The sequence below is a fragment of the Equus caballus genome, chromosome 8, assembly GCF_041296265.1.
Source record: "Equus caballus isolate H_3958 breed thoroughbred chromosome 8, TB-T2T, whole genome shotgun sequence".
NCBI lineage: Eukaryota > Metazoa > Chordata > Mammalia > Perissodactyla > Equidae > Equus > Equus caballus.
In genome coordinates this window covers 22,527,448-22,541,534 of record NC_091691.1, presented here as the reverse complement: position 1 = coordinate 22,541,534, position 14,087 = coordinate 22,527,448, and the positions used below count along the sequence as shown (strand labels likewise).

General features: G+C 37.0%; 1 protein-coding gene across 2 annotated transcripts in view; it reads right to left on the bottom strand.

Moving 5' to 3' along the window:
• The window catches only part of NAA25 (N-alpha-acetyltransferase 25, NatB auxiliary subunit), a 69,466-nt gene that overhangs the window by 22,259 nt on the left and 33,120 nt on the right, over window positions 1-14,087 (bottom strand). For both annotated transcript variants that reach the window (XM_023648134.2, XM_023648135.2), the window contains 5 exons: window positions 13,558-13,670; window positions 7,470-7,677; window positions 6,554-6,643; window positions 2,541-2,721; window positions 1,735-1,834 (listed from right to left, as the gene is read on the bottom strand). In XM_023648134.2, the coding sequence (XP_023503902.1) occupies window positions 1,735-1,834; window positions 2,541-2,721; window positions 6,554-6,643; window positions 7,470-7,677; window positions 13,558-13,670 (692 nt within the window). The remainder of the gene's footprint in view (window positions 1-1,734; window positions 1,835-2,540; window positions 2,722-6,553; window positions 6,644-7,469; window positions 7,678-13,557; window positions 13,671-14,087) is intronic.

Sequence of the window (14,087 nt, the reverse complement as noted above, 5' to 3'; positions counted from 1 at the left end):
TTTGTATGCGTGTGTGTTTTGTTTTCAAAACAACTCTTCAGACATAGTATCTGTGGAAAAAAGTTAAAGCTTAATTTTTATTAGTATAAAATAATGCGACTTTATTGACTGAATCATGAATATGGTTCTTGTAGAATGCTGGATGATTAAAAACTGGAGTAAAACTGGCCACCAGGCTTAGATTAATCACTTATTTACCCCTCCATTCCCACCTCAAAGCTATTTCAGAAACAAAACTTTGAAAAGGATTCTTCAGTAAATCAAACGTTTCTTTAATCTCTTCCTTAGAAATACAGAAATGAGAACCAGAATAATGAGATTTGAGGAACGCTTTTCTTTTCTTCTGAGTTAGTGAAACTTCTTGAAAAGAGAAGGACAAGCACAGATACTTGAACACACAGTGAAAACTGACAGATTTATAACTCAACTGCCCACTCACGCTAGATTTTAAACACCCAAGGTCCTAGAGATGCCCTTCTGACCTCTAAGCCAGGCCAGCACTTTCTGAGCGATATGTTCAAAGGCTAATGCCTACTTCCCTCTTTCCCTGATCAGGACCTACGGCACGAAATAGGGTCTGAACAGATAGAACAATCACTGTCGGGGAGGGGAGCTATATCGGGGAGGAGTATAGGGCTTAAAAGGCAACTGAGAGATGCACAGCTCACCATCCCTTACTGCACCAGCCCTCCAGGCCATGCCCTGAAGCTTGTCAAAACATAATTATCACAAGCTGAAGACAACAAACCTATATTCCAGTGTTCAGAAATGCTTCTGCCCTACCTTCTATTTAATACATCCCTAAAGAATTAGATGGCAGATGGATTAGCCATAGCTGTTATAGTTATAAAAGAATGTTTTTTGAAAATCCTCATGAGTATTTGCCAAGAAGCCCAGAAACCACCTTCCTTGCCAAGTTCCTTAGTTGCTGTTAGATCACGAAAATGGAAAGCTCTGGGCAGATATCTGGCATGGCCAAATTGCAGGTGATGGGTCTTACAAGCACGAGAACCAAGTAGGCAGTGACCATCCCCGAGACATGCCTTCTCTCCATGTTTCCGAGAGGTTTTGCATAGCTGGTTGACTGAGGAGAAACCATACAGTTTTCCCACAAAAACTGCTTAACTGACAAGTGAAGACCAAGTCTGCTTGCAGTGAAAAATATGGTGCAAATCCCATCCTTTCATTATGGCACACAGAAGCTCTACCTTATTTATTGCTACTTTAAAAAACATACTATTGACCTAAGTTTCTTGAAATGTCCTCCAATTGGTCAATTTTATAATCCTAAGAAAATATAAGTGTACTCGCTTTTGGCAAAGAGCACAGTGGTTACAAACTTTAGAAATAAATAAAAGTAACAGAGAGCAGCTGCTACCACAGACTCTTATACGGCATCCAAGGTTATAAACTCTTATGGGCTACTTCTGATACCCTTGGAAAAAGTCTCTGAGAGATTAAAAGACAGATCTAAGAGGCATAACACTTCCTATCAATACTCAGTTTTAAATGCACTTTTGCATGGGTTGTATTAAACACTCCCATTCTAACAACCACAGACAACTCTCTCCCTCTACCTGAGAGCCTTGGCCAGCAAGCTATGGCCTGCGGACACTTGCAAGGAGAGCATGGTGCACCTCAGCACGTGCACTTGTGACACAAGGGAAGACGCTCTCTGAATTGTGTGCATTCAGCAGGCAAGACCATATTTAAAAAAATTTCTTTTTCACTTACATCTTTCTGGTTGGAGTGGAAAAACCTGAGTGCGAAGTTACAGGATTGGGATGCAGCAGCATACTGACCTAGGGATCCAGCGTATCGGGTCAAAAGATAACTAGGTTGGAAGGAAAGAAAAAAAACATGTTATACTTACCCACCTCTAGTACCAAATACCACACTTCAAACTACTATGGCAGAGAAACAGCTAGACATATTGAAAAAGTTCAAACACCCTGCCATAGAAATAATCTAATTCACAGAATCAGATTAAAAAAAAGAGAGCGAGAGAGCAAAGTTAATTGAGTTTTGTGGAAGTTCTATGCCATGCTTTCTTACACCCAGATGATCAATGGAACACAAGTTATAGGAGAACAAAAGGCTGTCTTCCTAAAACAGCTCTAGAGGGGATAGAGAAAATAGCCTTGATTCATCACAAAGAAGAGTCAAAATACAAATTCAAAGGATCTCTGAGGTCAACAAATAAAGTACATGTGTCAAACTCAACTGCAAGGCAGAAATAAAGGCTTCCAAACAATGTGTGTGCTAAGAAAAAGGGTTCACAGCATACAGCTGTTTGCTGTCTCTGGGGAAAACTTTCCTACCATTTCTAAATTGTACAAAGTTAAAAATTACCACAAAATGCTGGGAGACATAAAACTCTTTCTGCTTTGCAGTGGGTATAAAATAGGTGATTATTTACTCTAAAAAACTTAATACCAGGAACAACTTTACTGCTAAAATCAAAAAGCTAGAGTTCCCTGTATAAGGACCCCCACACCGGTGTAGCTGGCTGCTCATTATTCAGAGTATATACTACCAACCCAATGGTGTCATGCTGGATATGCTTAGCATCAAGGCTGGAGTACAGATCCACCACTGGTTCAAATGCCCCTAGCATACAGTAGATTCGAACAAGCAGCAATTTGAATTGAGCATTGGAAGGGCTGTGTGTTAATCCCTCTTCCAGCAAAGTCAGGGCCTGCCACACAGCAGTCTCGTCACCTAGAACCAAAATATAACAGCATTATCCACAGATCTTGACAGCAAATGGAGGTTTCTCAAAAACAAAACCCAAAACCTTACTGATAGCATCACCTTCCTCAAGTATTCCAAGAATGAGTTTAGGTGGCAGAGAACAAATTTTACATACACACCTGTAAGCAAAATAAGGAATTTCCCTGAATAGGCAGTCCCTCAGTAGTTACTTCAGTTCTTAAAATATGCATATGAAAACCATGGAAGCTTTAAGCTGCTAGGTCTTATGGAGGGAATTCACAGAATCTCACAGAATCCTCAATTCTAAGAGATGGATTTTGAAGGAGAACTGGAGTCCACCAACATTCCCAGTACAGGATTTTCTCCATAAGATCCCAGACAGATGCTGTCTCTAGACAACACTTTTCTTCCATATATAACTCTACTAACAGGATGTCAAATAATATTTGAAAAAAACTGCTCATTAACAATCAAACTAAAATGATACAATTTTTGGCCTAACAAAATTCAAAAGGATACATGCTCTAATAGTCTTAAAGATTAAGTAACTTCCCTTTTATGAATCTATCTAAAGAAAATAATATGAAATGCAGACAAAGCTTTATATACAAAAATATTCATTGTATTAATAATGGGGAGATGATTAAGTAAATTACCGTAAAACCCACACATGGAAACATCCTACAACCACTTGACATTAATGAAGAGTTTTTAACAAGGGAAAACACTTATGCAATAATATTCAATAAAACACACACACAGAATTCAAATTGTGTGTGTGAATAGTTGGTTTCAAGTCTACAAAACATGCAGAGAAAGAGAGTAGAAAACATATAAAGATGTTACAGTGCCTTTTGGAAGCTGGAAAAGTGAGATTAAAATAAACTGTTTTCTGGGCTGTCCCCTTGGCCTGGCAGCTAAGTTTGGCATGCTTTGCTTCGGCAGCCCAGGTATGGTTCTCAGGTGCAGACATATACCACTTGTCAGTGCCATGCTGTGGTGGTGACCCACATACAAAATAGAGGAAGACTGGCACAGATGTTAGTTAGCTCAAGGTGAATCTTCCTCAGCAATCAATCCATCAAACAATCAATAAATAAACTGTTTTCCAAAATTTTACAAGCTACTTTTACAGTCAGAAAAAACAGCTAAAATAAAAGCTCCACACACTGAGCTTTTAAAATTATAATCTACATGATTTTTCCAAGAGAAAAGAAACAAGATATAACCAAAAAGTGGGACTTTAAATATCATGCATAAATCCTACCCAAAGCATGCAAACTACCCATAATCTGCTCAAACTACCTTATGATTTTCATGTATTCCTTTGGAACTATAATTACTTTTACACAGTAGTAATCAGAGCATAGACCCAATTTTGTGGTCTGCTCTTTCACTTTTAAGTGTTTTCCCATGTTGCTACCTGGTCCTCACAATTGTAATTTATTTAATTCAACACTCTAAACTCTACCTAAATTCTGAAGCAACACTAGATATAAGACCCAGAGATAAGAGTCACAGGTGGTTCTTGGCCTCAAGAGTCTTAGAATTGAGTAGAAGAGAGCTGGACAATTAGAGAGAATAGATAATTTTAAGAAGTCCTAGTTATTCAAGGATAACTAGTAACAGAAAATAAAATCTTAAACATTTCTTTAAAATGGAAACAAAATTTCAAAGTAAATAGCAAAAAAAAAAGTTTAATTTACACTTCTTCCTGAACTATTAAACCAAATATTATGAAGACATTTATTATTTTATTTTGCAAAATTTAGGATATAACTACAACTCTATGCAAATTCTTCACCAAATCAAAAAAGCATCAAGGGTTGATGAGGTTTTTTCGGAGACTAAATTTTCTAACTAAATTTTGTAATACAAAAAAACGATAGAAGATAAATAAGTTCTGGGGATGTAATGTACAGCATGGTGATTATAGTTAACAATACTGTATTGTATATTTGAAAGTTGTTAAGAGTAGACTTAGTTCTCATCACAAGGAAAAAAATTCTAACTATTTGAGGTGAAGGATGTTAACTAAACTTATTGTGGAAATCATTTCACAATATACACATGTATCAAATCATTAGGTTATTTACCTTAAACTAGTATAATGTATTATGTCAATCATATCTCAGTAAAACTGAAGGGAAATAAATGACATCCTTCACTCCCCATTTTACTTTTGCAGCATAATCATAAAGAAATGCCTTTTTGCAGAAGGATTTGAGAGCATCATCAATTTCTTAAAGCACTCTTCTTAATCCTTTCACATTCGAATCAGTCTCTTTCAACATCCTCACCAATTTTGTACAGATTTCTAACTTTTGCCAGACACACCTTGAACAGTGTCCATGCCTATGATTGGAGCACTTCAACATCACTTTCACTGACTTCAAGAAATCTTACATCTTAACTATAATTAAGGAAATCTGCAATTTCCTATGTATTTGCACTGTATGATTTTGAACAACTTCTTTATCTATTGTTATGAGGCTAAATGAGCTAATTCGTGTAAAGCACTTTTGGGTGCCTGATGATCAACAAATGTTAGTTGTTACTATCATTACATTGTCAGATATCTCGCTCAAAAAACAAGAGACCAGCAAACCATCGTCACCATGGGCAAGAATGGATTCTAGTGATAGGTGGGAAAGGGTATTTGTGTAGGGACCAAGTTACCAAGTAGTGAGTTAGTTAATGGTTTTTACATTAAGATGACTTTTACAGTCCTATGCAACCTCATAAATCTGGGGCTCAAGAGAGCAAATACTCTGAGAAAAAGGATTTCACCCCTATCTGTTACAATACAGTGTAACAAGTACTATCACATGGGTATACACAATGTCCTACAAAAGTTAGGAAGGGACATAAAATCTGCAATGAGGGAGGGGTGAAATCAAGACAGGTTTGTCAGAGACACTGATTGAATAAAAGTCTGATGGAGGAGGTAAGAAAGTTATTTCAAAGATAGGCAACATGATGTTCAACGATAGTAGCAAAAAAAAAAAAAAAGTAGATTCAGGGCTATGAGTACGTAAGAATCTGGAGATGTAGTGAGAAGCTGGATTAGAAAGAGCACTGTAAACTATCCTAAAAAGGTTGACCTTTACCCTCAGGAAAATAGGGCACCTCTAAAGGATTTTAAGCATAAGGATGATAGTTTCAAAACTGAACGCTCCGTAAAACGATCTGTGAGGGTAGAGGTTGTGTCTATCTTGCACACCACTGTCTCCCCAGCCCTTTGTTTCTTCTGTAGTTCATTTTTATGAATAATATGCAATAAGTACCTAAAGTTATTTTTTCCCAAAAACTGCTAATCAGAGAAAATGTGAGCGGGTGAGCCCTAAAGAAAAGGCAATCTCAATACCATTTGCTGAATCATCCTTCTCTTGTTCAATGACTCACAAGGCTTTCTTTACCATGTATTATATTTTTGTCTTAAAAGAGCTAATCAGAACTATATTCCAAATAGAGTGCATTTTTCTGTATATAAATTTTTTAAGTGAGTATAAAGAGCTCTTCTGCTCCATGGTCCTACACATCTATCTCTCAATCAGTTTCTCCGTATTTAATTCCTATAACTTTGTAATAGGTGTTTACAGTCATTACTCACTATTAAGAAACATTTAAAAGCAGAACAGATATCCACTTATTTAAGATTATCCTGATTACAGGGAGAGGGCTACTTGGAGCCTTGTTCTTCCAGAAGCACCCTGGAGAAGCACAAGGAAGAAAAACCTAAAAGCATAGATCAAATTCTTGGGTTATGTGATTCGTCTAAGGATCTATAACCAATAAAAACAAAGAGTAAAGTTAAATGGAAGTCACTGCTCCTTACCTGTTTCTCTCCATATATCAATGAGCACATGGACAGCAAGGAGACAGTAATAGTCTGAAAATTGCAATTCGGTTTTCAAACAGGATTTCCCTATAGGGAAAAAAATCATATCTATATTTTAACATTTATTCAACTGTTACTGCCCCAAAGGAGTTTTTTAAAGCAGGAAAGTGACAGGAGGGAGAAGAGAAAAGAGGAAAAGAAAATGAGAAGAATGGGGTAAACACCAGAAGAAAAATATAAGCCATGAATCAAAGGATTCAAAAGAAAGTGAGACCACACTCTGCTGGAGCAGAAGGAGGGGTTCCAGAACAGAGGTGACATCTGAAATGGTCCCAAAGGGAGAGCAGCAAGATTTGGAAGAAGGTTTTAGGTGAAGAAAAGAAGTCAAGGACCATGTATAACTAAAGCAATACTATGCTCATTACTTCACCTAATATTTTAGAATAAAGTTAAGACAAATATTGATATCATCTAGTCAGACAATTTATATTTTATCACATATATCTAGCAATCTGAAGATCATCTACTTCTAAACTAAATATTTAGTTTACAATGTACCACATTCCTTTTGTGCACTTACATAGACTATATATTAAGAATATTATGGCCTATAAGCAGAAAATGTAACCATTATCACAAATTCTCTGCAATTCACATGCGCCCCAATATGATAAAGAGTCAGCTCCCAGATCAGCAAGAATATGGACAACTGGAAGCCAATTATAATTATTGAAAACTCTAAGCTTAAGAAAGGCTTTGCATTTTATTACCTGGCACCTTTTATTATTTGTCCCACTTGACAAAATATTCTCTTTGCTGAACTCATTAAAACAGCATGCTATGAGTAATAAAAAAGTGACTTCTGAGCCCTAGCAGATCAGGGAACTACTGCACATTTTGAAAGGTTGCTCACCAAATTCCAGTCCATGCTGGTACCTTAACATCAGTTCTCTAACCACACTCAGTTTCTGATTTTTATCCATAGTGTGGTACAAGCCAAGCAACCTTGTCAGCTGCACCACACATAAATGCTGCTGCAGAGCTCTGATGTCAGCAGGCAGTGCCAGCTTATCTTCTGTCGGTGTCGACAAAGGAACAACTCCAAGCAACTGATTAATAAACTGCAAAGTGAGAAAAAAGGAGTAATGGTCTCAAAACAGAACTAGTCTTTAGTAGGCCACAACAAATATTGAAATGGTCTAGAAAAAGACATCAAGAAAAAATGCAAATTAAAACCCCTTTAGTATACCGTTTTCTATTGGCTAAAATTGCTAAAACAAAAAAATATCTAACAGCACACAATGCTGGTGAAACTCCAGTGAAACTGGCACACTCATTCATTGCTGGCCAAAAGTATTTTGTCAATACCATGTATTATACACACTAAAAGACTAAGAATTGTGAAAATGTTTCATAAATTATAACCCCTCAACATAATTTATAATGTAGCAATGAAAAAGTTTAATCAGGAAGACTGTAGAAAAGAGCAGATTACAAACCAACGCAACTAACCTACAATTATACTGATATACAAATAAATTCTTTAAGGAAACATTACACATTGAAAGGAATGGTTATGTCAACGTCAGTGGCCTTAAACTGCTTTTTCAATTAAAGTTTTCATTTTGAGATAATCGTGGATTCACATGCAATTCTAAGAAATAACACAGAGATCCCATGTACCCTTTACCCAGTTTCTCCTAACGATAATATCTTGCATTAAAATGTTTTTAGTTCTTTAAATTTGGCAAGAATTCAAAAAAACCCCAGTTCCAGTCCCACATTTATTCAAAACAGGCTTATTTTCACTCATTTCCAAAATCCTAATAAAATGACAATAAACAACAAAAAAGAAATCAACCCCCAAGGATTAAGAGCATGTGAAGAGATGACAGCAAATAAAAACCATGAACAAGATTTCAAAAGAGAAAAAGTAAAAGGACAGGTGCTAAGTAATAACCAAAGTATTGTGTTGGGGCCAAGAAAGCTGAAATCTAACAGTCTGCAACGAGGAGGATACCAATAAGCAGCAAGCCTATTCCAGCAACAGGACCTTGGAAGACTCAGAAGGGCACCAGGTATCTCTGAAGGATAAAGTGCTAATGGTACTGAAACAGGAGAATTTGCTAAATTCTGTTAAGGAAGTTAGACCTCTCCCCAAGTTCACAGACAGACTTCCTAAATCCAGCAGAAGCCTGGAGTTTTCCTACCAGAAGCTGAACCAGAGACACTGTAGATTCAGGGACAGCAGGCATAGCTGGAAATGGGGATAAAGCAAAGCTTTGCTTATTCAGTGAGGAGAGCCCCAACCCACCTCCTCCTCCTCCCAACCAGACCCCAGAATGCTACCAGCCAAATGTCTAAGTGCCCAGATAGAGACGGTGGCAAACAGGCCCTGTGAAAAGTATTTCTGAGGTGAGGAGTGAGGGGAGGTTTGGGGGAGAACGGAACAGATCTATCACCTCATCTTTTAGACTACAGTAAGAGGAGTCTTGTATCTTTATGGTTTTGTCAGACTGATGGGGATGAATCGAACAGAAACATATTAACTCCAAGAAAGAAAGCTGTGCAAGAAAGGTAATCCCCATATACGAAGTGGCTCAGCTGTGAATACTTACAGCCATAAAAACAGAAATACTGAATAATGACTGAAGTATACGGGGGGCGGGGGCGGAGTATGTAAGGGGAGAAGTGGGATGTTATAAACGAAATGATCACCTTCCACAGTAGGACACCAATAGATGAAGACTATAACTGTAAAAATAAACAAACAGCTATACCAGCCTCTAATTTAGAAATATGGAGGTAAATAACAGAAGAAACAGGTAAGAGATGAAAGTGATTTGCCAGTAGAGAGCCAGAACCAGGGGTAAGGATGGCAAAAGCTGCTATTGTCTTTCAATGTAAGCCTTGTAGTATTAGCTGACTTTTTCAAATTTACACATGCAATTTTTTGATACAAATAAAAACTAAATTACAATAAAATCCCACTCATCGTGCAGTTTCACAACTGTAATGATTTTGCTTCAATTCGTCTACAATTGTATGAATTTTAATTATTGCAATCAAATCACATTGGTAACAAAGAAACTATAGCACTAGTCTTCATGTTTGTGATTAAATGCCTATATAGTTTCAACTGCCAGCTCTTTCATTCTTGTAAGCCATTTTTTATATTAGTTATGATTATTATTAATGCCTTCTTTAGTGAAAGCTAAAGAAGAATCTTCCAAACAAGTTGTCATGAAACAACACATTCATTCTTTATTCTAGTCTGTACAGTTCTACTGTTATGCAAAAAAACCCCTTTGAAAACTGGAATCACTTTATTGTTTAGCTTAAAACCCCAAGGCAAAGGAAACAAAAGATAAAAACATCACCCTGGGTGAGCCACTCCAGGACAACTGGACTCAACGGCCCACTTTTAGGGGTTAGTCCCATTTTTAAAAGATTTGGCTCCTAATTCACTAGGACAAAGTTCTCAGCTTGAACCTCACTTGGACAGTTTGCAGTCCTCTGACAAACACACAGCTGAGTGGCAGGATTTTTAGCTACTGAAGTCATCCTACATTTAAAAAGTTGTGGCAGCAAAATTACCCCTTCCCAATGAAAAACTTACAAAGGACTACAAAACTCACTGCAACAGCTTTAAATCCTTTGTCTCACAGAACAATGACTACCTTATCACTGCTAGTATTCTAGCATTTCTAGAGGGTTCCTCTCAATTGATCATCACTATATGGGGTCACAGGAGATGACCTAAGATTTTCAAACATATCAATAAAGTAGAACTGCTGCTACTAGATTCATATTAACAAACCTTTACGCATCTCAGCTGAAGGCAATGTAAGTGTTCCTCTAATGCAGCCCCATCATGCGATGCTTCGATTTATGAGACGGTAACCACTGTAAGACATGATGGACTATTCCCTGTCTTAGTGCTCAGCATTTATTATGCGCAACAAACACTTACTGAATGAATCTCTCCCATATCGTTCTAGATTCTGCTTAAATCTCTCCAGTAACATGAAACTCACATGCTGTATTTTTAGAGAATTCTGACTACTAAAAAGATCTTTTTTCTCACTGAGCCAAACTCTGAATTCCCTCTAACAACTTCTTGCTGGTCCCAATTCTCATCTCTCTTCTACAACAGAGTTTTTCATTTTTCAAATATGAAAAAGGAAGTACTCTGTCCTCACCAGACCAAAGCTCTCTCTTCCACTTGACCATTTCTCTCTCATATGCTTTCAAATCCTCCTACAACCCAGAACCCTCTTTTCTGGCTATGTTACTATTTATCCAGAAACTTCTAAAGGTTGGCCTGAGCCCTGTAAGGACAGCATCCCAAGAAGAGCTTTACTGAACCAAAGTGAACAGTGACAGTCATTGCAGAATCCAATGAGACCACTGGCTACTTACCAGTTTGAGAATGCACTGTTCCATCTGCCCTAGATGTGTAGCCTCAAGACTGCCAAAGTGTCAAGCCCTGGTGGGCTGAAGATATGGTCACCAAACAAATATTCAAGTCATCTCTACTGTGCTCCCAATGCACTTCATACACTCCACATGGGGATGACAGAAGGCTTTCTGGAAGAACAGGTGGTGGCAGCCCAGTGACAAGAAGACTTTCAATCTTCACTAATCACAGAGTTTTTACGAGTAAAGCAAAGTCATAGTCAGTATACATGCCACGATTTCTTTATATGGTGCTCTATCCTACCTTAGGCACACTGTTCTTCTAAGTGGTAGAATACTCCAATTGCCCTTTACCAAGGATACTCTGGGCTAAATGCCAAAATCCTTTAATGTGGAACACGGTATAAAGTTCCCATCAATGGGTAAGAAATCTGACCCAATACATGTTGCTATGGAGGAGAAGTCTAAAGATTAGGTTCTCCATCTCAGTGTGTAACTGATTTATATTTGTTCATTCATATCAAAAACTCCCAATACATGACAATTGACTACAATGTGGTACCCTGATTAGAACCCAGAATGAAAAAGAACATTAATAGAAAAACTGCAGAAATCCAAATAAAGTCTAGAGGTTAGTTAACAGTAATGCAGCAATGCCAGTTTCTTAGTTTTGAAAAATGTACCTCATAACTTAAGGTGTTAACATTAGGGGAAGCTGGGTGAAGGGTATAGTATAACTTTCTGTACTATCTTCATGACTTTTCTATAATCTAACATTATTCCAAAATACTAATGTTTATTTTTTTTAAATCCCTAAGACTTAGAGTTTCAGACTGCCTCAGCAAGAATAAATCATAATTAATGATTAACTGTTATAGTTTCCAGCAAATCAGAGACAAGACATTAAAAGGAGAGTCTACTGGACTTCATCAAAATTTAAAACTTTGCTCTACAAGGGATCCTGTTAAGAGAATGAAAAGACAAGGTAGAGGCTGGGAGAAAATATTTGAAACCACATATCCAACAAAGAACTTGTATCTAGTATATCTACAGAACTCTCAAGACTCAACAGTAAAAAATAAAAACAGGGGCCAGGCCCATAGCGTAGTAATTAGGTTCAGAGTGCTCTGCTTCAGCAACCCGGCTTCACAGGTTCGGATCCTGGGCACAGAAGGACACCTCTTCTCAGCCATGCTGTGGCAGGTACCCACATATAAAGTAGAAGAAGACTGGGACAGATGTTACCTCAGGACTAATATTCCTCAGCAAAAATTAAATAATTAAAAATAAATAAAAACAAATCAACTAGAAAATGAGCAAAAGACATAGACATTTCACTGAGGAGAACATAAGATGGCAAATAAGCACACGAAAAGATGTTTCACATCATTAACCATTAGGGAAATGCACATTAAAACCATAATGAAATATCACTACACACCTATCAGAATGCCTAAAATAAAAAATAGTGAGTACACTAAATGCTGAGGAGGATGCAGAGAAACTGGATCGCTCACACACTGCTAACAGGAATTTAAAAGGTACAGCCACCATGGAAAAGTTTGGCCATTTCTTAAAAAACTAAAACTAAATACGTAGCTACCATAAGAATGAGCAACTGCACTACTAGGCATTTTTCTCAGAGAAATAAAGACTTATGTCCACACAAAAAACATGCACACACATGGTTCACAGCAGCCAATATTTCTAATAGCCAAAAACTGGAAACACGCAGATGTTCTTCAACAGGTTAAAGAAATCATGGTACATCCATTCCATATTCCATTTTACTCAGCAATAAAAAGGAATGAACTATTGATACACGCAACAACGCAAATGAATCTACAGGGAATTATGCTGAGTGAAAAAAGCCAATCTTGCAAGGTTACATGTAGTATGATTCCATTATATAACATTATTAAAATAACAAAATTATAGATATAGAAAACATATTAGTAGCTGCAGGTGGCAGGGGAGGAATAGGGACAGGGGGAGGTGCAGGGAGGTGGCTGTAGATAAAAAAGGGTAGCACATGGGATCCTCGTGGTGGAAGTGTTCTGTATCTTGACTGTAGCGATGCACACACGTGAATCCATGTGTACTACATACTGCACTAAATACACACACAACACACCACACACACACATAAATGAATGCATGGAAAACTGGTAAAATCTGAATAAGCTCAGTGTATTATATCAATATCAATTTCCTAATTATGATATTATACTACATTTATGCAAGATGTTACCACTGAAGCAAAACAGGTGAAGAGTATACAGAGCTCTCTGTATTATTTCTCCTACAACTGCACGTAAATCTACAATTATGTCAAAAAAAAAAACCAACATAAAAACAAAATAGGAGAATCCAATTACCCACCGGGGGCTTATTCTCATTGTGGCTTAATGTAACAAGAAATCATGCCTTAATCTGATGGCACCTGGAACACTTGGCTTGCTAGCACACTCATCTTGGTATCCTCATGTTCACCACTCTCACAAATGTTAGAAAGGAAATCCAAACACTTAACCTGGTTACAGTAAATACAGGCACCCAACAGAATTCTGAACTGTACTTACTTTTGTACACTGTGTAGCAGGCAAAAGATCAACAAACACCTTGAGGTCTGTAAAACAACAAGGTTTATCTCCAAACTTTTTAAAATACTGGAACATTAATTCTTCTGGATCACCTGAGTTAAAAAAAAAAAATCACTAAATTATTCACGGACTGAAGAAATTTATAATTTAAGTTAAGAAGTCTGATTTGAAAAACACTTCAATTAAATTAAAACTTTGCTTGAATGAGAATGACAATGAGGAATGCAAGATGGCTTGCCCATTTAAAAATAAATACTTTTAAAAGGAATTGAATCTTACAAACTCAGTTTACCTCTTATTACACTTAGGAAATGTGAAGCTTTTCATTCAATTAGAGTTTAAATAGTGAAAAAGTTTTTATTAAAGTTTAATACTTAAGTTTATACGCAAACATTAAAAAATATGCTTCTTTCCACAACAGTTCCTGAACTACTTAACAAGTATTAAATAAATGTTAACTAAAGGAAAGCAATGTCTGTTATTAGGCACACCAACAGAAGAGAAAATAA